Source organism: Sphaerodactylus townsendi, linkage group LG04 (genome assembly GCF_021028975.2).
Source record: "Sphaerodactylus townsendi isolate TG3544 linkage group LG04, MPM_Stown_v2.3, whole genome shotgun sequence".
In the NCBI taxonomy this organism is placed as follows: domain Eukaryota; kingdom Metazoa; phylum Chordata; class Lepidosauria; order Squamata; family Sphaerodactylidae; genus Sphaerodactylus; species Sphaerodactylus townsendi.
Window position 1 is genome coordinate 153,871,967 of NC_059428.1, and position 21,806 is coordinate 153,893,772.

General features: G+C 46.3%; 2 protein-coding genes across 2 annotated transcripts; both read left to right on the top strand.

Moving 5' to 3' along the window:
* The first annotated feature begins 1,030 nt into the window (after nt 1-1,030).
* On the top strand, nt 1,031-6,490 carry LOC125431413 (UPF0488 protein C8orf33-like). Its single transcript, XM_048494178.1, has 5 exons — nt 1,031-1,831; nt 3,642-3,740; nt 4,211-4,301; nt 5,148-5,285; nt 6,222-6,490. Exons 2-5 carry the CDS (start codon nt 3,732-3,734, stop codon nt 6,488-6,490), a joined length of 507 nt encoding a protein of 168 aa, XP_048350135.1. The 5' UTR covers nt 1,031-1,831; nt 3,642-3,731.
* A 17-nt stretch (nt 6,491-6,507) lies between these two features.
* Nucleotides 6,508-13,341, top strand: LOC125431414. The gene is made up of 6 exons (XM_048494179.1): nt 6,508-6,784; nt 8,883-9,422; nt 10,267-10,433; nt 11,084-11,174; nt 11,500-11,646; nt 12,639-13,341. Exons 1-6 carry the CDS (start codon nt 6,508-6,510, stop codon nt 12,845-12,847), a joined length of 1,431 nt encoding a protein of 476 aa, XP_048350136.1. The 3' UTR covers nt 12,848-13,341.
* The last annotated feature ends 8,465 nt before the right edge of the window (nt 13,342-21,806 follow it).

Genomic DNA, 21,806 nt, shown 5'->3' on the forward strand with positions numbered 1-21,806 from the left:
GGGATATAAATCCAAACTCTTCTTCTTCTTCTTCTACTTGACACAGATATGTTATCACTATTTATTTTACATAATGTATTCTGTTCCTGCTGATCTGGGAGCTGGGGTTGCTGTTACCTTTGGGACATTCTGCTCAGTTGCAGTCCTGATCATCAGAGCCTTTTACCCACACCTCTGCAGGATAAAGGACTGGAAACCCAACTGAAAGATACAGGGGAGTGGGATGAGATTCCTTTAGCCCTTAGTTCCATGGATATATATTGCAAACATCTTGTTTTTTACTTTCTCCTGTTATGTGCTGCTGGAAATTCCTGTTAAGAATCCACATCTGAGCCTTTCTTTTATTGGACATGTAGTGGCTGGAATGCTGGGCTTAGGAGCTGGAAGACACAGGTTCAAATCAAGAAGCTCTTTTTGATCACCATCTTTTGGCCTCACCTACCTTACAGGGCTGTTGGGAGGACAAAAGGAGGGAAGAATCAAATATGCCACCCTGAGCTCCTTGACTAAAGGAAGGACTAAACATCTCAGACAAAGCTTATATTGCAGTTTGTTGGTCTTCAAGATGTGGCAGGTGTTAAGATAAGCTATCTTAAGGGTTTTCTAGTCCTTTCTGATTTTTACTTCTTAGCGGTTGCTCATAAGAGATTGTCAGGGCGTTCTGCCCATCGCTCTGGACTGAATCTCCTAATATAACAGGATGAAGCCTAGCGAGATTTGGAACATCTACAAGAAAAAACTGGTTTTGGTTGGGTGAAGAGTTGGAATTTTGTTCATGCAGTGGCTGTGCTTGTGTACTCTTTTCTGGGAGGGGGCACCTGTGATTAATGCACTCCCACACACATATACAACATACAGCACAAATTCATGAAACAAGTTAATGGTCAAGCATTGAGTCAGTGTTCCCTTTGACTGGCAGTGGCTCTCCAGGGCTTCAAGAAGTGGTCCTTTGCATCACCGACTAGCTGATCCAATTTGCAGGACACTGAATCTGCCACCATGGGCATGCGAAGCAGATGCTCTGCTATGTGCGGAGCCATTGCTTCCACTCTATATACTGATACAACCCTTTAAAAAAAGACACACCAGAACAATGTAGGGTACACATCCAGCATTCTACCCTTACATGTATTCTCTCACGTATTAAGTTCAAAAGGAACCAAGGCATCCTAAAAGTCGTCTAATTTTCCTTTTAGCATCTCCCTTGGTAGAATCATATCCAGAAATAGCTCTTATTTGGTTTTCTGACTATGAATCTGCAATACATTATTTTTCTACGTTCCAGCTTGTTACCACTTGATGCCTCTGATGATTAAGCTCTCAAAAGCTTGTACCATTAGCACATTTATTAGTGTTAAGCTGCCATAACCCCCCTCTGGTAATTTTGCAAACTTTTCCCAAATGGTAACTCACCTCTTCCCTTTTACAACCATCCTGGCTTCCAGCACCATGAAGCAAACCAGTGCGTATTGATGTATAGCAGAAAAAGCAGTATAAATGTGGGGTTTATTGAAGATTAAATGAGAAATGCCTCAGCCCTGTCAGGGAGGGCAGCATATTAATTGAGCTAACTAAATATTTTTAAAATGCCTTTGAAAAGACGACACGTTTTACAGAGGAGGCCCAGGTCAGCAGATTGGGAAGGCAAAGGGTTTACGTTGGCTTCCGCTTGTAGGTGCGGAACGATTTTACACCGGAACTGAAGTCGCGAGAACGAGGGGGGAACAAGTTTCTTGTCGGAATGGTCCGTCGTCCTTTTCTCCCCGGTCTGAATCTGTGGGCTGTGGGGACAAAGGATAACCCCCCCCGTACCTGTTGCTCCCGTTTACTCGTGAGTAAGGCTCATTGCGTGTGGTCAAGTAGAAGAATTTGCTTCTGAGGAGCAGGCGCGGCCTACACGGGGCTTCTGAGGAGAAGGCGCGGACTATACGGGGCGTTGTCACCTCATAATATGATGGTTAATAGAGTTTGAAATGGCTCGGTGCGTGACTGAGGGGAGCACAGAGGCTGACTTTGGGGGTCTCTGCTTGACTCGGGTGCAGAACTTGAACATTTCTGGAAGTTTTAATGTCCCCCCTCCAAAAGGGGATCCCCTTAACGTGTTTCTTTCTTTTTAATAGAAGTTTTGAGGGGAAAAGCTCAAGGAAAAGCACCCCCCTTTCCCGGCCCAAATATATGCATTAATTCGCAATTAACATATAAAATTCTGCTGTGTGGCTTTCTTACAAAATTAAAACGCATAAATACCTTTGTTTTCTGCAAGCAGAATGGTCGACATGTCCAATAAAAGATAAAGGATTGTGAACTGCTGCATACTATACTACTTTAATAAAACAAGGTTAGGGCTATGTATATAAACCCCTTAACGTTTATTCAATAATAGGTTTGTATGAGTCAGTCATGCATACAATGAAATGTTCACTGACAATGGTTTATGTTGGAATAAAATTGGTTAGTCTTTAAAAGCTGCTAGGCTTGTCTTTTATTTTGCTGCATCTGGAATACGGTCCAACATGGCAATTGTCTTTGGGGTGGAGTGGCTGCCTTGATGGTTGAAATACAGAGGTGTCGGGGTGTGGGAAGGAAAGGTCTTTTGGATCTGATAAGCAGGGAGGTCCAGTAGCAAAATAGCTTTGGAGGAGGGAAGCTGTTGCTTGTAGATTAGAGAAGATGCCTTCCTTACTGGGAGATCTGGAGAGGAGGATATTGCTTGCTAAGGATCAGGGGTAGAGATTTGGTGTAGGAAGTTGGGGTCTGATTACAGAATGAACAAGACACTTGTGTAGTGGGAAGATAAATATAGCACATGTCAACAGATAATCAAGATTGTACACTGGCTCTGGCGGGTTTTCCGGACTGTGTGGCCGTGGTCCGGTAGATCTTGTTCCTAACTTTTCGCCTGCATCCGTGACTGGCATCTTCAGAGGTGTATCACAGAGAGAAGTCTGTTACACATTGTGTCTAGTGAGAAGAGAATGTCCCACGTCCCAGGGTGGGGAACTAATCAGTCAGTGTTTGGGTGGAACTTGCTATGCAAGGTGTGGTTGAGTGCATTGTATTGCAGGTGGGGTTATCAGTCCATTTACAATTTTACATGTAGTTGCATTTGCATTCCCTGCAGCAGCAGCAGCAGTATTGGTGAATGCAAATCCTGTGTCTGGGTGGAGTCCATTGTCCATGATCTTAGCATGCCCTTGGCTTTTAATTCTGGTGTTTTTAAGTACTGGTAGCCAAGCTCTGTTAATTCTCAGAGTCTCTTCTTTCTTGTTGAGGTTGTCTTGGTGTTTGTGAATTTCAATGGCCTCCCTGTGCAGTCTGATATAGTAACCTTCTGGATTGTCCAGAATTTCAGTGTTTCCAAATACAATGTTATGTCCAGTTTTGTTCAGAACATGTTATGCTACTGCAGATTTTTCAGGATTGTTAAGCTGACAGTGTCTTTCGTGTTCCTTAATACGAGTCTGAATGCTGCGTTTTGTGGTTCCTATGTAGACTTTTCACAGCTGCAGGGTATGCGATAGACTCCTGCAGAAGTGAGGGGGTCACTGTTGTCCTTTGCTGAACATAGCATCTGCTGTATTTTCCTGGTAGGTTCGAAGATGGTTTGTAGGTTATGTTTTCTATATCCCTTTTGCTTCTAGATGCTTCTCTGCCATCTTGGACTTTGAGGTGAATGGTGACATAAGCTTTTGGGAGTTGTGCATTATAAGCTTGCATCACTGGTCTTCCAGATGGAAGAGGTAAGAGCCTCATGTACTGTTTTTGGGTTCCTAACATTGTGTAACCCCAGTGTATGTGAAGGACTAGATGTGCTGATTTTGTTTGTGGGTTTGTTTTTGCATGGAGTTATATGTTGGGAGCCATTGAAAATGACACACACACACACACACACACACACACACGTTCATGCAGTCTAAAGTGGCATAATCTGTTCTGCAGCTGCAGGAGTGCACTATTTCATTGTGCTGCAGTGGGGGAAACACTCTTTTATATAGAAAACGTGGCTTCTGTATGCACATACTGGTAAACACCATTTTTGTACAACTGCAGTTAAGAGGTATGTGCTGTGACAGTGTCAAAGTGTGTTTTCTTCGTTTTCCCTAGTTTTTGCTACTGTTTGCATGTCCTTGTTTTGGGCACACACGTGCAACCCTCTCCCTCACTGAAGATCTGCCTCTATGATGTTTCTGTGCTCTGTCCCCTAATCCAGGCTCCTCAAGGGACTTTCCAGGATGAATTGGAGTGGTGCATCTCCCAGCTGGAGACTGGCCTCCTCCGTCTCAATCCAACTCCAGAGCAAGGTGTGTGTCTCATCCTTGGCATCCCCTGCCTTCATCCTCAGTTCATCCTCAAGTGCCTGCCCTGCCATCTCCTGTGTTCTCTTTTTCCTCTTCTGGGAGAGTGTTACTAAACAGAGCCCATGTGGCACAGTGGTTAGAGTTCCAAACTGCAATCTGACAAACACAAGGTTCGAACTCCCCCTTTGCTGTGGAAGCTCGCTGGGCAACCTTGGTCCTGTCACACTCTCTCAGTCTAACCTACCTCACAGCGTTGTTGTGAGGATAAAATGGAGGAGAATGGTGTAAGCTGCCTTGGGTTCCCATTAGGGAGGAAGACCGGGTGTATTGAAGTAAATAAATGAATGGAACCCTTTACCATCACGCATCAGAATGTACAGAAGAAATATAAAAGGTAGAGAAACTATATCCAGTCATTAAAACAACTCAAGAATCCCGGTTTTCATTGTTTCTCTTGGCTTGACTTTGTCTTGGGTGTTTTACACATGGATACCTGGACATCACATTTGCACTGATTTGGTGCCTCCAAATCTGTTCGTGCAAGTTTACATATTCTGGATCTGAAATCTGGCAAAGTTCTACATTCCCAAATCCTATTGAGGCAAAATCCCTCCATTCCCACTAGGACGCAATCAAAACATTTGCTATGTTTTAATGATACAATTGACCCAAAGTGGGACTTGTATTGATCTACTACAAGGGAATGCTTGGATGTAGAGCAGGAGAGGGAATCTAAAACCCACCACAGATGCTATCAAAAAGAAATGTTAGAAGGGCAGGCATCAGGGCTGAGTGATTGGTGAAGGCAATGATTCTTTGTATTCTTTTCCCCCTGCTTCTGGAGAGCAGTGGAGGACTCTCGGTACATCCTCAGGGTGCTCCGCTCGCGCAAGGCTCCTGTTGTGAAAAAGCGACAGGTGATGCACCAGATCTTTGGCGACTACCGGCTCAAGATGACTGAGGAGTTGAAGAGAGCAGCTAAAGCAGGTGAGATGGCAAACCTAGTCTTTGGGCATTGTTCAAATATGATTCTTTCTTGGAGTGTTTTATTCATTTACTCATTCATTCCGACCTCACCCTTCTCCCTGATGGGGACTCAACATGACTTCCATTGTTCTCTCCCCCTTCACTGTATCCTCACAAAAATTCTGCAAAGTAGATTAGGCAAGATAGATTCCCTACTGAGTGCCCTGGCAGAAAGGGGATTTGTGCCTGGATTTCCCAAGTCCTGTTCCAATGCTCTGACCACTACACCACATTTGCTGCCATTTCCCACATGCATCCAAGTGAGATGAGTGTTTACACATACAGGCTGCTGCCTCTTTCTCACAAGACACCCCTAACTTACAGCATAGAGAGCAAGTAGTGCTTTGCCGTACCTCTGTAATCCTTCTTCAGTGTTGCCTTGCAGCTTGATCCAAGCTTGCTGAATTTGTTGTTGGTTAACCAACATGAGCCAGTGATAGCTCTAGCTCAATGAGGTAGCATCCTATCCCTTGACCAGAACAGATTGGCTGTTCCCAAGCACCCTGAACGCTCAGCTCATGAATGCACACACAGCCCCTGGACGGACTCCCCGTCCCACACAGAACCCCCTCCGCCCTCCTGTCTTCGGAAAAACCCCAACAACAAACCTTTTTTCTCTGTCTGGGCAGTGCCAGCCGGCAATACACTGGGGGCAGATTCCCACCCACGGTGTGTTGCCAACCAGCGCCACTCAGATGGAGGAAAATATATGTTGGGGGATTTTTTGCAGGGGGTGGGGTGGGGCGGAGTTCAGCTGGGGACTGGGCCTTTTGAGGGTTATCTGCTACTGCATACATCTTCATTGCTTGTCTGACTTTGTGTGTTTGGTCGAAAGTGACAGCAAAGTAACAAACATTAATGATTTAATGAAAACATCAACCCTTACATTCTCTGCAGTTGTGAAATCCGAGAAGATGGAAATTCAGCCTGGTGATGCATTCCCTCTGGGCAGTGTGGTGGTCCACAGGAAACGATCCGACCAGCCCTCTAAGTCTTCATCATGGTTCACTCCATCCGACAGTAGCTCTCAGTTTCACTTAGATCGTCCTGAGAGAACCCCAGAAGAAGTGAGAACAAGAACCCGCGATGTGAAGCAAGCCCGGGGTAGAGCCGGCTCTCCAAGAGCAACCGGAGCCGCAGGTGAGCGTTCCCCCGACTTACTTTAAAGGAAGGCCAACGGGAGATGTTTCACTTGTCCACTGGAACGCAAGGGCCCAAATTTGCTTTCAATTTCACCATCCCTGAGCGTCTCCCCCCTCCTTCCGCTGCTGCAGTTTGGAGGTTTGGACCCCCAGGTGGGAAGGTTGCAGCAGAAGCAGTCACAGAAAATGACACTCCATCAAGGGAAGCCACAGAGATACCAGAGAGTTTGGTCTCCCCCAAGCCTGATCCATTGGATGCAACGAGCGGTAGATGTCAAAGAGATGATGGAAGTCCGTCACTGAAGGATGCTCAAGAAGGTAAGAAATGATGACTGCCAGTTGGATTTGGGTTTATATGTAGTTTTCTGTTTGTTTGTTTGTTTATTTCTATACTGCCCTATCCCTGGAGGGCTCTGGGCGGTGTACAACAGAATTCAACAAGGAAATTATAATAACATAAGCACTATCCATTCAGTAAACTACTAACACACTTTAAAAACAGCGGTTTACAGTAGATTAAAGTAAAGGCGCCCAGTGGAACCCAAATTTAAAACCTCCCCAAAAGGGAAACGGCGGGTCCCATCAATAAAGAGAGACCCCGAAATAAAAAGAGAAGGAGCAGAATGGGGGGGGGGGGCACCACTCAGCAGCTGGCCACTCCAAAGGCCCAGTGGAACAACTCAGTCTTACAGGCCCTGCGGAACTCACCCAAATCCTGCAGGGCCCAGACAACTGGAGGAAGAGTGTTCCACCAAGTCAGGACCAGAGCCATAAAGCGCCCACCTGGCCCGCTGTGGGAGGCTGCCAGCCGCGATTCATTGAGGGGCCGGGGACCACTCAGCAAAATTGGCCTCTGTTGGTGAGCATAGAGGCTGAGTAAAGGGACATATGGGGTATCATACGGTCCCGAAGGTCACCGAGGGTCCCAGCAAAGGCAGCTGTGAAGGCTCTTAAAGGTCAACACCCACACCTTGAAGATGATTCGGAACTCAACTGGGAGCCAATGCAGCCGGCGCAGGATATGATCTCGGAAGGCGCCCCCTGTAAGTACACTCTCCCACCTGAGTACACTGATGACAGATCAGCCCAAAACTCCGTACCAGCTGAGCAAGGGGTCGCATATAGATGTTAAATAACAGCGGGGATAATAATGCCCCCTGGGGTACACCGCAGTAAAGCGGGCACTTCTGGGAGGCCTGGTCCTCGCACCACACTTGCTGACTCCAGTCCCGGAGGAACGAGACAGTCCACTGAAGGACAATGCCCCACACTCCAGAAGCAGCCAGGCGGTGGGCCAAAAGGTCGTGGTTGACCACATCAAACGCTGCGGTAAGATTTAACAATACCAGCAGTGCCGATCCACCTCGGTCAAGCTGCATACGGAGTGTATCTGTGACAGCAACGAGAACAGTCTTCCATCCCATGCCCAGTAACGGAAGCTGGACTGAAGGGATCAAGGCCAGTGCGTCATCCAGGGAAAACCCTGAAGTTGCTCCAACATCAATTTCCTCCCAACTACCATCCCCAGAAACGAAAGATCTGTAAACGGGGCGGTAATTGGCCAGATCCCCTGGATCGATGGCTCCTTTAAGAGTGGGCAGACCACTGCCTCCTTCAACCCACCCGGAAAGACTCCTTGCTCAATGGAGCACTTCATGTTGTTCAACAGATGGGGCCGTTCTGGAACAAGCAAGGCTTTATAAGCCAGGAGGGGCACGGAACCTGCTGCTAGACTGCATTTTGTTTCTAGGAAGACGGAAAATGGGCTGGAGACAGGACAGGATCACTGTCGGGAGGACCTAGATTTGGAGCTTGAAAAAGGGCAGATTTAGGATAACAGGACAGTTCTTAGACAACAGGTTTGGTGTTGTGGACAAGAGCAGGTTCACTGTATTCTGGGGAACCAGGTTTGCTCAAGAAGCAGGCACTTGAGCTGTGGAGAAACTTATCTGAGAGAACCAAGATTAGTTTGTGCACTCCAACACATGTCAGCTGGAGTTAGTCACAGTACTTCGGAGCTCTCTCAGCCCCACTCACCTCACAGGGTGTTTGTTGTGGGTGGTGGGGAAGGGAAAGGACATTGTAAGCCCCTTTGAGTCTCTTTACAGGAGAGAAAGAGGGGATATAAATCCAAACTCTTCTTCATTTTATCCTCATAACAATTCTTCAAAGTAGATTAGGCAAGATAGATTACCAATTGCACGGTTCAGACGGAGGAAAAGGTATGTTGGGGGATGTTTTGCAGGGGTGGGGTGGGGTGGGGCGGAGTTCAGCTGGGGACTGGGCCTTTTGAGGGTCATCTGCTACTGCATACATCTTCATTGCTTGTCTGACTCTGTGCGTTGGGTCGAAAGTGGCAGCAAAGCAACAAACATTAATAATTTAATTGAAACATCAACCCTTACATTCCCTGCAGTTGTGAAGTCCGAGAAGGTGGAAATCCAGCCTGGAGATGCTTTCCCTCTGGGCAGTGTGGTAGTCTGCAGGAAACAATCTGGCCAGCCCTCTAAGTCTTCATCATGGTTCACTCCATCCGACAGTAGCTCTCAGTTTCACTTAGATCGTCCTGAGAGAACCCCAGAAGAAGTGAACAGAACCGCATGTGAAGCAAACGGGGTAGACGGCTCTCAAGAGCAGACCGCAGGTGACGTTCCCCCGACACTGGAAGGCCAACGGGAGATGTTTCACTTTTCCACTGGAACGCAAGGGCCCAAATTTGCTTTCAATTTCACCATCCCTGAGCGTCTCCCCCCTCCTTCCGCTGCTGCAGTTTGGAGGTTTGGACCCCCAGGTGGGAAGGTTGCAGCAGAAGCAGTCACAGAAAATGACACTCCATCAAGGGAAGCCACAGAGATACCAGAGAGTTTGGTCTCCCCCAAGCCTGATCCATTGGATGCAGCAAACGGTAGATGTCAAAGAGATGATGGAAGTCCTCCTTTGGAGGTTACTCAAGAAGGTAAGAAATGATGACTGCCAGTTGGATTTGGGTTCATTTGTAGATCCCTGCCTGTTTAGACTTTCTTTTGTTTCCAGGAAGATGGAAATTTGCTGGAATATTCTGGGATCACTGTCGTTGGGATATCTAGCATGGAAGTATAATAATAAAAACAGCTTAGTGCTTAGCCAACGCGGTGTAGTGGTTAAGAGCAGGTTCGCTCTAATCTGGGGAACCAGGTTTGGTTCCCCACTCTGCCACTTGAGCTGTGGAGGCTTATCTGGGGAACCAGATTAGTTTGTGCACTCCAACGCATGTCAGCTGGGTGACCTGGGGTTAGTTACAGTACTTCGGAGCTCTCTCAGCCCCACCCACCTCACAGGGTGTTTGTTGTGGGTGGTGGGGAAGGGAAAGGACATTGTAAGCCCCTTTGAGTCTCTTTACGGGAGAGAAAGAGGGGATATAAATCCAAACTCTTCTTCATTTTATCCTCATAACAATTCTTAAAGTAGATTAGGCAAGGTAGATTACCAATTGCACAGTTCAGACTGAGGAAAAGGTATGTTGGGGGATTTTTTGTAGGGGTGGGGCGGAGTTCAGCCAGGGACTGGGCCTTTGGGGGTGGTCTGCTACTGCATACATCTTCATTTCTTTCTGACTGGGCTTGCATGTAGATCCCTGCCAGTTTGGACTTCCTTTTGTTTGCAGTCTTGAACATAAATTAACCTTGTGGTAATTGGCAGTTGCTCTTTGCTTACAGCACCTTTCTTTTAGAGCTGCATGTTTAATCGATTTAATTACATTCAGTAAAGAAGTAGATGTTTGATTGGCTCAAAATTCTTCCATCGGTTGATGTCCATAACAGAGAAGAAAGAAGCACCCCCGAAGGAAACAAGTGCCGCAGCTGCTGGCAGATCATCCAAGAGAAAAAAGAGAAAAAAACAGCCCTCAAAAATAGAACCCAACCAAAATGTGAATGAAGATAACAGACTCCGTGTCAAAGCCACATGTGACCAGACTGAGATGTGTCAGGCATGTAACTGTTCCTTATGAGCAGGAGGGGAGTCTTTTTGTTGGAGATCTTTGTCCAAACTCTGCCATTGATGCCTCCAATTTATATCTTTGGAATCAATGATGTGATTGGACAACATGAGCATGTGTTACTTTGCATGCTTGGTTCTGTTGCAAAATGTCAAGGGGAGAAGCATGCAGAATCTAGAACTAATGTGTTTTAAGCTCTTGTGGGAGGCTTGGAGGCTTTTCCAATGGTTAATTGGGAAAGATCTGAAACGTAGGGCTAAAAAAACTGTGGCTCAGTGGTAGAGCTATGAAATTCCATGTTCAGTCCTTAAACGGATCTCCTCTAGTAGGTGATGGGAAAGACCCCAGACTGATTGACTGACTACACAAAAGGCCTTCATTGCTATTGAAGTCCCTTATCGGCAACTACATTTTTAGCAGTTCATTTGTAAGTGGGTAGAGAACCAAGCTTCACCAGCCCCACCTTTAGAGAGAGTCGCTTGCAAGCCAGGCCTGTCTTTCCCCTCTTCCTGTTTGTCCTCCTTTAAACAGGAAGGCACAACTCCTTATACATGTGTAGAGGGGGGCCAAGGTATCAGAGAAGCCCACCCAGCAGTGGCTGTTCTAATTGGCAACTTGTCCCCCCCCCCTTCTTTGTGCAGCAGCCTGATGAGCAGTTGAAAAGAGAGGTGGACTGGTGTGTGGAGCAGCTGGAGCTAGGACTGAAGACTCAGAAGCCGACTCCAAAACAGGGTGAGTCAGCTTGCCAGGGGCAATAGGCGTGCTCAGGGTGGATAGATGTTGCAAAGCCCAGACAACAGCTGCCTGAAAGCCAGGGACACTGCTGAAAAGCCTGAAGGCAGCTCTCTTCCTTATGTCTTCCTGAAAAGGAATTGGCTCTGATGAAAGAGAAATGAACAGTCCTCAGTGACGAGCAGGTGGGGTCAGTAAGGAAAAATTTACTTGAGGATCACACCTGTGCATGGGACTGTGTGGGGTGAGACAATCCTGCAGGCCCCCAGTCATTCCGGGCTTGTTTTACACTCTGTATCGTGATGTATCCTGTGCTTTGCTGCAGTGGATGAGATGCTCCGGGCCATCAAGACGTTACGCAGCGAGAAAGCCATCCTGGCCAAGAAGCGCCAGATCATGCGCTTCATGTTTGGCGATTACAGGAAGAAGATGGCAGAAGACTGGCAGAAACAGCTGAAGCTCATGCAGACAGGTAGGGTGGTCAAATAGGGTCCTGGGTAGGAATTTGGAAGTAGCATTTTTAAGCTAGTGCAGCCATGAATTGGGACTTCTCTCTCCCTCTCCCCAGTTTAGGTTGTGGTCAAGATTAGATATTAGTTTAGCTGTATAGACCCCATTTTCCACCTTGGGTTTTCAGGTACATGCCTACACCCTGCACATCTGGTTGCCTCATCCTTTTTTGGATATGTTACCTCTGCCTTTAATTATTTCAGCTTTTGGGCAGGGGGCGGGGGATAGAATTTTGACTCTCTTGAATTAGAGCTCTCTTTTTTTCTTTTAATTTCAATCTCAGCCTGAAAATATGTTCAGTTGATCACAGCCAGTGGCTGAGGAAAGGGGATCAGTGGATAGAGGGGGGGAAACTCTTGTTTGCCACGATTTTTTTAGACCACTGGCTGCAGGAATCGGCTTCCCTAAGAAGCTCTGCTTAATGTTAATTGAAAAAAAGCAAATGTTCTGGCCTTATGGCTGTAAATTGATACTCAGAAGTGTGTGGAGAGTATCTTGGTAACACAGTATAACATACAGAAGCTGTAAATCATAGGTGTCAAACTCGTGGCCCTCCGGATGTTATGGACTACAGTTCCCATGATGCTGGCAGGGGATGATGGGAACTGCAGTCCATAACATCTGGAGGGCTGCGAGTTTGACACCTGGCGTCTAACGAACAAAAGAAGGGACTTCAACCCTTCCCAGAGAAGATGAATATTCTCAAAATGGCAGTTGATGCAGAACGTTCAGTACAGAAGAAGAGAACAAATTCAAGCATCAGCTCTAAAATGCCATCCGTTTTTGAAGCCTTTTCTCCCAGGCCAACTGAGCACGGCACATTTTCCTCTGTACGTCAGTTGCTAGGTGGGCAAATAGGTCTGAGGTGGATTGATGAAAAATGGCATTAAAGATGTTGATTTACATTATACATTGGGATTCAGATCATAACAGTGCTCCTTCTCTCCCCTGAAGCTTCAAAGGCCGCTCGTATCACAGAAGTGACTGAAGATGCCCGCAGAAAGAGCAGCCAGGTTTTCAGGAAGTCTGTGGAAGTGGCTGGGAGAAGTCAGAACCCCAAGGATCCTCTTCTCAGCCCGGAAAACCCACAACAACCAGAGGCTGATTTTTGCCCTTTTACGTTCACGCCATCTCAAGAAAAGTTCCGGTTTAATTTTTTCTAAGAACAATGGTTGAACGCTTGTAGGCTGATTTTTGTCAGGTGCTGACAATTCTGGCCACAGTTTGCTTTGAAAGAAGCTTCGGCTTTTGTTGCACCGTTGCTTTTAAGGGTAGAAACAGATGCAAAAATGTTTAACAAAATACCTGGGAGAGGGGAAGGGGATGATATTTTGCATCCTGCTTGCTACAGTCTCTGCTTTACATCAAGGCGCCGTTTGGGTGGTTCAGCAGGTGGCTTTGCCATCTCATTTACTGACAATAAAATGGCCAAATCTATTTATGAACAGAGGGCTGGAGGAATAATGGCAAGTAGCAAAAGATACCAGCTTCCCTGGGAAGTTGGCCTATGAAGGGAGAGCCCCTCTGTGTTAAATGTACTCTTTGAAAGCTCTGCTTGAATTGTAGAATCAGGGAGAAGAAAGGGGTGTGTGTGTGGTTGTAATGGAAACTGTATCAAGTGAAGAGCTACAAGAATCAATAAAAATATCCTCCTGTATATCTCTATCCAGACCTTGTTCTTCTTAATGCAGTTGCTTTCTGCAGCCAATCATTGCTGGAATGGTCTTCTGGTATGGCATTTGACATGGTTCACTGGAATTGCTCACTAGAAGGAATAAGGCCAGGTCACTTCCATTATTTGGTGTGGAGCTGTAGTGACAGGCAGTCTTCTGGTTTAGCATCTGACTTGGCTTGACAAATGTGATGTGGATTATGAGGAGTGAAATGGGCAAATGAGGCAACAGGTTCAGCTTCAGGTTTTTGTTCTGGAGATGTTCCTCCATCACCATGCCCTGACTAGCCAAGTTTCTTTGGTAGTTTGATCCATGAATTTTCCCTGGAATTGGGCGGAATTGGGTCACCTCCGTTGTTTGGTATGGAGCTGTGGTGGCTGGGTCATGGTCTAGGGCAGCGGTTCTCAACCTGTGGGTCGTGACCCCTTTTGGGGTCGAATGACCCTTTCACAGGGGTCACCTTTCACAGGGGTCTCTGCATCAGTGTTCTCCATCTGTAAATGGATAAATGTTAGGGTTGGGGCTCACCGCAACATGAGGAACTGTATTAAAGGGTCGCGGCATTAGGAAGGTTGAGAACCACTGGTCTAGGGAATGGGGCTGGAAAAGATTTCCTGAAGGGATGGAGATGGAGACTTGGACTGCCACCAGCAGCAGATGCTTTGAGAAAGGTGCTGTTGATTACCTGGTTATGCTCCATAACCTCCTGTGGTTTAAGAACCTCTGGAACGACAGATAACTTCCCTTTTTTCAGGCAGCGATATGAAGGGGCATGAGTTGTGAATCAGTTTTTCCATGTTCTCATTTTCCTTTCTTCCAAGTTCCTGGTTTTTTGGGGGATGGGGGTGGATTTGAGTTCCGCACATGTTTTTCCTCTGCTTTGCAGTCCACCTCCATATTTGGCCATCAGGAAGTGCAATCCAGTCTATTTTGTCTAGTGTGGAATTGAGAATCCCTACCTTCTGGTCCTGGATGAGCAAGGAGGAGAACCAGCTATGGGCCCAAACCATTCATCAGCAGCTTCTGGACTCGATAAGCTGGCAGGCTGACAGGTGTAAAACAGAACGGACATCTGGTACCTAGCTACAGCCTTTCCCTTTTTTTAGCCTTGGCTGTAACCAAAAACCACTGGCAGGGCCCACAACTAGCATTCTGACCCCATTAGATGCTTGGACCACCGGCCAAGCCTTCTCCATTTTCTGATTGGCTCGCTGCTGCAGGATTCTAAACTCTGTGAACTGACGCCTCTGTTTTACAATCCCTCTTCTACCATTGGATGAAGGTAGGGGTGGGTCAGGGAATTATAATTGGTCCTTTGACTGTTTGCTGGCGTGGGCATGAAGGAGGCACAGGTGCCCAGAGGGAAAAGAGACTTTAGAACAGAAATCTTGCAAGGCGCAGTTTCTGAGAAGGGGCCGATCTCAAACTTGGTTCATCGAACATCCAACAGGGACGGGCTTCACTCTGGACAAGCCAAGAGATATAAATTCTATCCAACAAATGTTGTAATGATACCACTTTTAGTTTGCAAACGGGGAAAGGAGGGTGAAACTCACAGTTAATATTAATTTTTAAATGTTTACTTTTTATTAGATTGTTTTTAATGTGAAACTGTTTTAATCTGCGTGAGGGTCTTCCAGGCATGATTATGTAACTCTTGGAAAAGCTATTTCAATTAATTGTCTCATATTTTGTCATTAGAAACTATTTAAATAGCATTTCAAGAAACTTGACAAAGGATCATGTGGCAATTTTGAATGACGGTGCTTGAATGTTATTACTTGTTCTGAAAAGGTGTGTGGATAAACTCTTCCAGCAAGGACACGAATTCAACTGGATTCATAAGAATTTGGGAATTTTTGTTCTCTAAGAAAACTTGCTTGTATTAAGAAAAGTTATTTTATTTTCCCTTTGCTCAGAGAACAGGCATCCTTAATTTGTGAAGTCCTCTAGAATGTGATTTAGGGTGGAGAGAATCTTTATAAGGTCCTCCCTTAAATGTTGGGACATTAGTGGGCTGGTTTGATTATCAATAAGCTTTTAATATTGTTTTCTTGTTTTTGCTTTTGAAAAGGAAAGGCAGGATATAAGCATAATCAATCATTACTTGTGTGACCAGTTAGATAAACTTTCCCATCAACTGGACTCTGCAAGCGTCTGGTTCCTGAAACATCTGCTGTATCCATCGCTAGCTTTTGCATCTCCGGCTTTGATACCCAAGCGTCTCCATGGAAGAAGTATGGGCGGTCTATTTATGCCTGTTCTTGGTGGTGGTTGTCTATTTTTTAATGAAGCAGAAGCCAAGTGATGAAGTCAAGGACGAGAAGGATTCCAAAACTGCCCCGGCATCAAGCTTCTCCTACTCCAGCAGTGCCGGAAGACGTCTGGAATGCACCGAGGAAGAGCTGGAACAGTCCCTCGAGCGCCTGGTTGGGATCTTTGACAAAGGTGATGCCCGGAAGAAGGAAACTCCGCGTGAGCACAGCACTTCTACCCAGCAGCTGAGCCAGAGCAACATTCAGGTACTCGGCAAGGGCCAGAAAGTATTTGCAAGCCAGCACAGCCTGGTGCCTCCTTGGCTGTGCATCCTGAAATGGATATACATGGTGTAGTATTGAGGGTGTGGAATAGACACCCCCAGTATCTGTTTCAGTATTACCCATGTAACTTGACCTGGGGACGGGAGAGAAGAGGGGAGGTTGCTTGCCACAAGTGAAATCCCCCTTAAAATTGCTTACCACAGATGAAATCCCCCTTAAAATTGCTTACCACTGATGAAATCCCCCTTGAAATTGGTTGTTAACGATGCAATTGACATTGCTGAAGAAATGAATGACTTCAAGGAGAATTGGTTGTGGGTTAGCGTGTCTAGACTAGAACTCGGTTCTCTTCCATGTCTTGATGGGTTGTTTGGCCCAGCTGTGCCTTTCCTCTGCCTTGCCCTAACCAACCTCACAGAGCTATGTGAGGATGAAGGGGAGAGGGGAGCCCGATATGCCACAAATGCATTGCTCAATAGAGTTGCCGCCTAGCAGACATTCCGTGTAAAAATCACTATGTGCGCAATGGCTGTCAGTTCCCCGCCCCCTGGAGCATCTGGTAGTGTTGTACGGCAGGGTGTGTTTGACACACCTTCCGCATGGGTGGCAAAGGAACAGGCAATGGTCAGAAAAAGCACTGAGCCTCAATCTGGGAAAGATGTGGGGACCACAACACAACAGCCCAGCGTGGTGAGCACTGATCTTTAAAAAATGTATATTTATTTATTTTTAACCACTGACATCTATGGGGTTGAACTTTTGATCTGGAAGCCCGGAGTTACACTGGCATGGAAACTGTGTCACAAAGGGAAACATCTTACCATGACATGCCTCTGAAGATGTAGGTGTAGACAAAACATTAGGAGCTGAAGCTGCCAGACTGTAGCCATGCTGCCCAAGAAACCCACAACAGCCAACTGGCCCAAACTCTGTATAGACACCCTGATGCAAATCCTTACTTTATCCTTTTTATTCTCCCCAATCTGAAATGTGGGGATGATAGTATTGAGCTACCTTACAGGGCTGTTTTCACAGTTGCTAAGGAGATGCGCTTAGAACACTCTTGAGCACAACATGAATATTAATATTTGTCTTTTCTTTTTAACCGGTTAAAAAGAATGTCAGTCTTTTATTCAGCTAGCGGAAGTGCAAACACTGTATTTCTCATCAAATATGCTCCAGCAGAGCTTTTGGCTTGGGTGGGTGGAGTCTTCTGGACGCTTTCCAGACTTCCTTAAAACTGCCAGCGTCACCAGCTGTTTCTGCTTTGGGTCCTACAAAACTTAGCAGTATTTCCCCTAAGTGTTACTTCCCTTGCCAGACGACGCATTCATGGAGAAGGGACAGTTTGCCAAAATAGAATCCTTGTCTCAGAAGGAAACAGAAATGAAACATTAATTTTCCTCTCCTTGTTTTAAAAAAAATGTTAGAATTCCCCACTCTGGGATGCTGCTGGGAAACAGGCTGGCATTGCTTTATCTTTGAAAAAAATACTTGGTCAGCAGCATTTTACACAGAGTGCTTAAAAATGCTTCAAATCATGGAGCCTACCTCCAAAACCTGACCTTCAGAGCCAGTGTCAAGTTAGGGTGTTTTCGTGTGCTTTCCATTCAAACTCTTGTGCCTACTCACTCTTAGAGATCTGGCCTTCAGGGAAGGAATCTTGAACCCTCAATTTCCACCAGGATGCCACATGGGCAAGACCAGAAGGGGGTGTGGTTAACCTCATACAGTATAGAATTACAGTTAAATGTTTCCCAGCGTGTTGGGCTACCTTGTTGTGATCTGATCCGATCTATTCCGCTCTCCATACATGTAAGGCCTTTGGATCAAAATAGGTCAAGCAAAGGCCGTTGCTAAATGTGTGACTCCCGAGGGGCTTCTGTGATTTACCATCTGTCTGTATTTCTGGTCATTGATCTCGTTGTCATACTTTTGCTGAGGTTTTGTTGTGTCTGCTGGGTTGGTTTTTACTGCATCTGTATGCTCTATTATGGGTTTAAATTGCAGGCGGAAAGGTTCTGTCTGGATATCAGGGGAAAAAATTCTACAGCAAGAATAATTCAGCAGTGGAATTGGCTGCCGGGGGAGGTGGCGAGCTCCCCCTTGCTGGCAGTCATCAAGCAGTGGCTGGACAAATTCTTGCCGAGGATACTTTGGGCTGGCCCTCCACTGAGCGGTGGTTAGACTAGATGGCCCCTCCAGCCCTTTCCAACACTGTGATTCTGTTCACATTTGTTATATCACAGGTGTCAAACTCACAGCCCTCCAGATGTTATGGACTACAGTTCCCATCATCCCCTGCCAGCATGATGGGACTGTAGTCCATAAGAACATAAGAACTAGCCTGCTGGATCAGACCAGAGTCCATCTAGTCCAGCATTCTGCTACTCGCAGTGGCCCACCAGGTGCCTTTGGGAGCTCACATGCAGGATGTGAAAGCAATGGCCTTCTGCTGCTGCTGCTCCTGAGCACCTGGTCTGCTAAGGAATTTGCAATCTGAGATCAAGGAGGATCAAGATTGGTAGCCATAGATTGACTTCTCCTCCATAAATCTGTCCAAGCCCTTTTTAAAGCTATCCAGGTTAGTGGCCATCACCACCTCCTGTGGCAGCATATTCCACATCTGGAGGGCCGCGAGTTTGACACATAATATCTGGAGGGCCGCGAGTTTGACACCTATGTGTTATATGAGCGTCAACTGCTTGGAAATCCCACTGGAGGAGCGGATTTGGTCCTGTGCAGGAGATGGGAGTAACAGGTTCCTGAATCTTAATTTTTATCCGGTTAACTCAGCCTTTATAATGTTGTGTAAAAGCCACTGCAGATGGGAAGCTACCTGAGAAACCCCAACCTTTAGTGAGCAGAGCCTAAGGTGTAATTCCTCCCTTGCCTGGACTTCCCTGCTTCTGGCCTGAACGTGTCATTCTCCGTAGTTCAGGAAGGGTCTGTCAACCCACAGATTCCACATCCTGGAAAGACTGGAGAGACACAGATCCAGATCCCCTGCTCAGCTACACAGCTGAAATAAATCATCCTCTTAGCCTGAAACAAATCCACAGACCAGTAGTGAGTATTAACAGGCCAGTTGTAACAGGAGAATGTGGGGTACCATCCCAAGTTCCTGGAGAGGAGGGCAGGACCAAAATGTGAGCAAAAGTAATAGTTAAAATGACTTCTTTCAAAACAACACACAGAGGGCACCTTTTCATTGCTGCTTCCGAATCTCAGAAGCTTGTTCTATTGTCTGGGATACTGAAGAAGCCGAATCTTTTATTTTTTTCCTTCTCTCTTTCTTCCTCTCTTTCTCTCTGTAGGAGAAAGCTTCCCAACGTAAAAGTCACGACATTGTTGATGAGATTGGTGAGCTACAATCCACTTTTCCTGAAACCTTGTACACAGCAGCATTTATTTATTGGTGTCTTGGGTCAAAACAGTTTACTAATTACTCTCTGCTAATATCTCTGGTTACTTCACAGTTCTTTCTGCAAATTACAGCCCCTTTCTTTTCCGAGGGCACTGCCCCAGATTTATTTAGGACTGTGAACATTTATCATTGGGGGTGGTGAGTGGGGGGCAGGCCCGATAATTCTTGGAGAAGAAAGCACACGTGTATGGGAAGCCAGTGGAAATAAGCTAGAGTCTAAAGACTAGCAGTTTTTAATTCCAGAATATGTTTTTGCAGACCCAATCCCCCTTCACCAGATGCATGTAAAGGGATCTCATTTTATATATACACACACAGTTAAGGGGGAAAAAGTTGTTAATAAGGCAAAAGGAGCTAAGAAACCAGAAGTCCGAGGGGAGAAGTAATTTGTCACAACTGAAATGGTGTAAAGAAGAATACGGATCAGAACAACAGTAATTGGTGATAAAGTCATCCCCCTTGTTAACACCTGCAATGGCCAAGGAATAAGACTGCCAGCTTTGGCTTAGGCAACTCTTGGAAGTTTGGAGGTACATCCTGGGGAGGGCAGAGTTTGGGGAAGGAAGGGAGTTTAGCAAGGATGTGATGCTGTCCATCCCATCATCTATAAAATTAGGCATGGGGTAGAAAGTGTCGACAGAGAGAAATTTTTCTCTCTTTCTCACAATACTAGGACCAGGGGGCATACACTGAAAATGCTGGGGGGAAGAATTAGGACTAATAAAAGGAAACATTTCTTCACGCAACGTGGGATTGGTGTTTGGAATATGCTGCCACAGGAGGGGGTGATGGCCACTAACCTGGATAGCTTTCAAAGGGGCTTGGACAGATTGATGGAGGAGAAGTCGATCTCTGGCTACCAATCTTGATCCTCTTGATCTGTGGTTGCAAATGCCTTAGCAGACCAGGTGCTCGGGAGCAGCAGCAGCAGCAGCAGAAGGTCATTGCTTTCACATCCTGAATGTGAGCTCCCAAAGGCATCTGTGGGGCCACTGCGAGTAGCAGAGTGCTGAACTGGATGGACTCTGGTCTGTTCCAGCAGGCTCTTTCTTATGTTCTTATGTGGAGCTGCTGTGTCCTCCAGGGAACTGGTCTTTGTGGGTCTAGAGATCAATTTTAATTTCAGGAAAACTCTGGGCCCCACCTGAGGGTTGGCGACCCTGTGGAGAAATCCCAAGCCTTTGTTAAGTCCTTTGTTGGGGACAGGGAGATGGAGTCAAACTTCTCGATGAATTCTAATTCAGCAGTTTCCCACTGGTGTCTCCCTTTGAAGCTCTTTTGCCAGAAAAGTGTGAACGAGAAAGAAAGGAAATAAAAATGTGGAAAGAGGGCTTGTGTTGCCCTTTGTTCCAAGCACGTCACAGACGAGTTGAAGCACTATCTGCATAGTCTTGACCAGGGGTCTGCATCCTGCGCCTCTCTAGATGTTCATGGACTACAAATCCCATCAGCCCCTGCCAGCAGGGCCAATTGGCTGATGGGAATTGTAGTCCATGAACATCTGGAGAGCTGCAGGTTGCAGATCCCTGGTCTTCACATATCTGCTTTGGGAGGCACATCACTGATTGTGGCTAAAGCCAAGTCAGACTATCTGTTGTCCCTGTGACATTTTGAAGTGTCTGTGTACAACATCTAACATAGTTGCATGATGAACACAACTTTGCAAATGCAGGCATTGTAAATGTAAACTTTTCAGGGGGTTGGTGTTGCACAAGTCCACAGCAACTGCAGTCAGGCACTGTTTAACCTCTACTGCCTCTCTTTGTGTCCCTTGCATACTTTTTGCAGAACAAGCTGTGCAAGAGACCGTGGACACCGATGTGCGTGCACGAAGGCGACAGGCCCAGCCTGGTTCCAGAAGCCATCAAGAGGTTCAGTGGTGAAGATTAAAACTGATTCTAGGGATCAGATAGTGATTTGGGAGCAGCATTTTGGGGGCGTTCAAGATGCCAGGAGAGCGAGAAAATCTTGTGAATCACAGTCCTTCTTGGGAACCCTCAGAGCAGAACTTAGTTTCCCTTTGTGGTCAGATGTGCCAGTTTTCTCATCAGGAGCTTGGGATGGTCTGACCACAAGGGAGGATCAATTTTGTAACCCTCAAAGTGGCTTAACAAGCAGGAAGGGCACATAAAAAGCAGGAAGAGAGCCAGCATGGTTAGGAGCAGGAGGATTCTGAACTGGCAAACCGGGTTTGATTCCCCACTCCTCCACCTGAGTGGTGGAGGCTTATCTGGTGAACCAGATGTGTTTCCACACTCCTACATTCCTGCTGGGTGACCTTGGGCTAGTCACAGTTCTTCGGAGCTCTCTCAGCCCCACTTACCTCACAAGGTGTCTTTTGTGGGAACTGGAAGGGAAAGGACTGATTGTAAGCCACCTTGGGTCTCCTTAGAGAGAAAGATGAGATATAAATCCAAAATCGTCTCCTTCTTCTACACTGGACACAGGATAGTGGTTCATTACTGGCAACTCAAGGCTGATC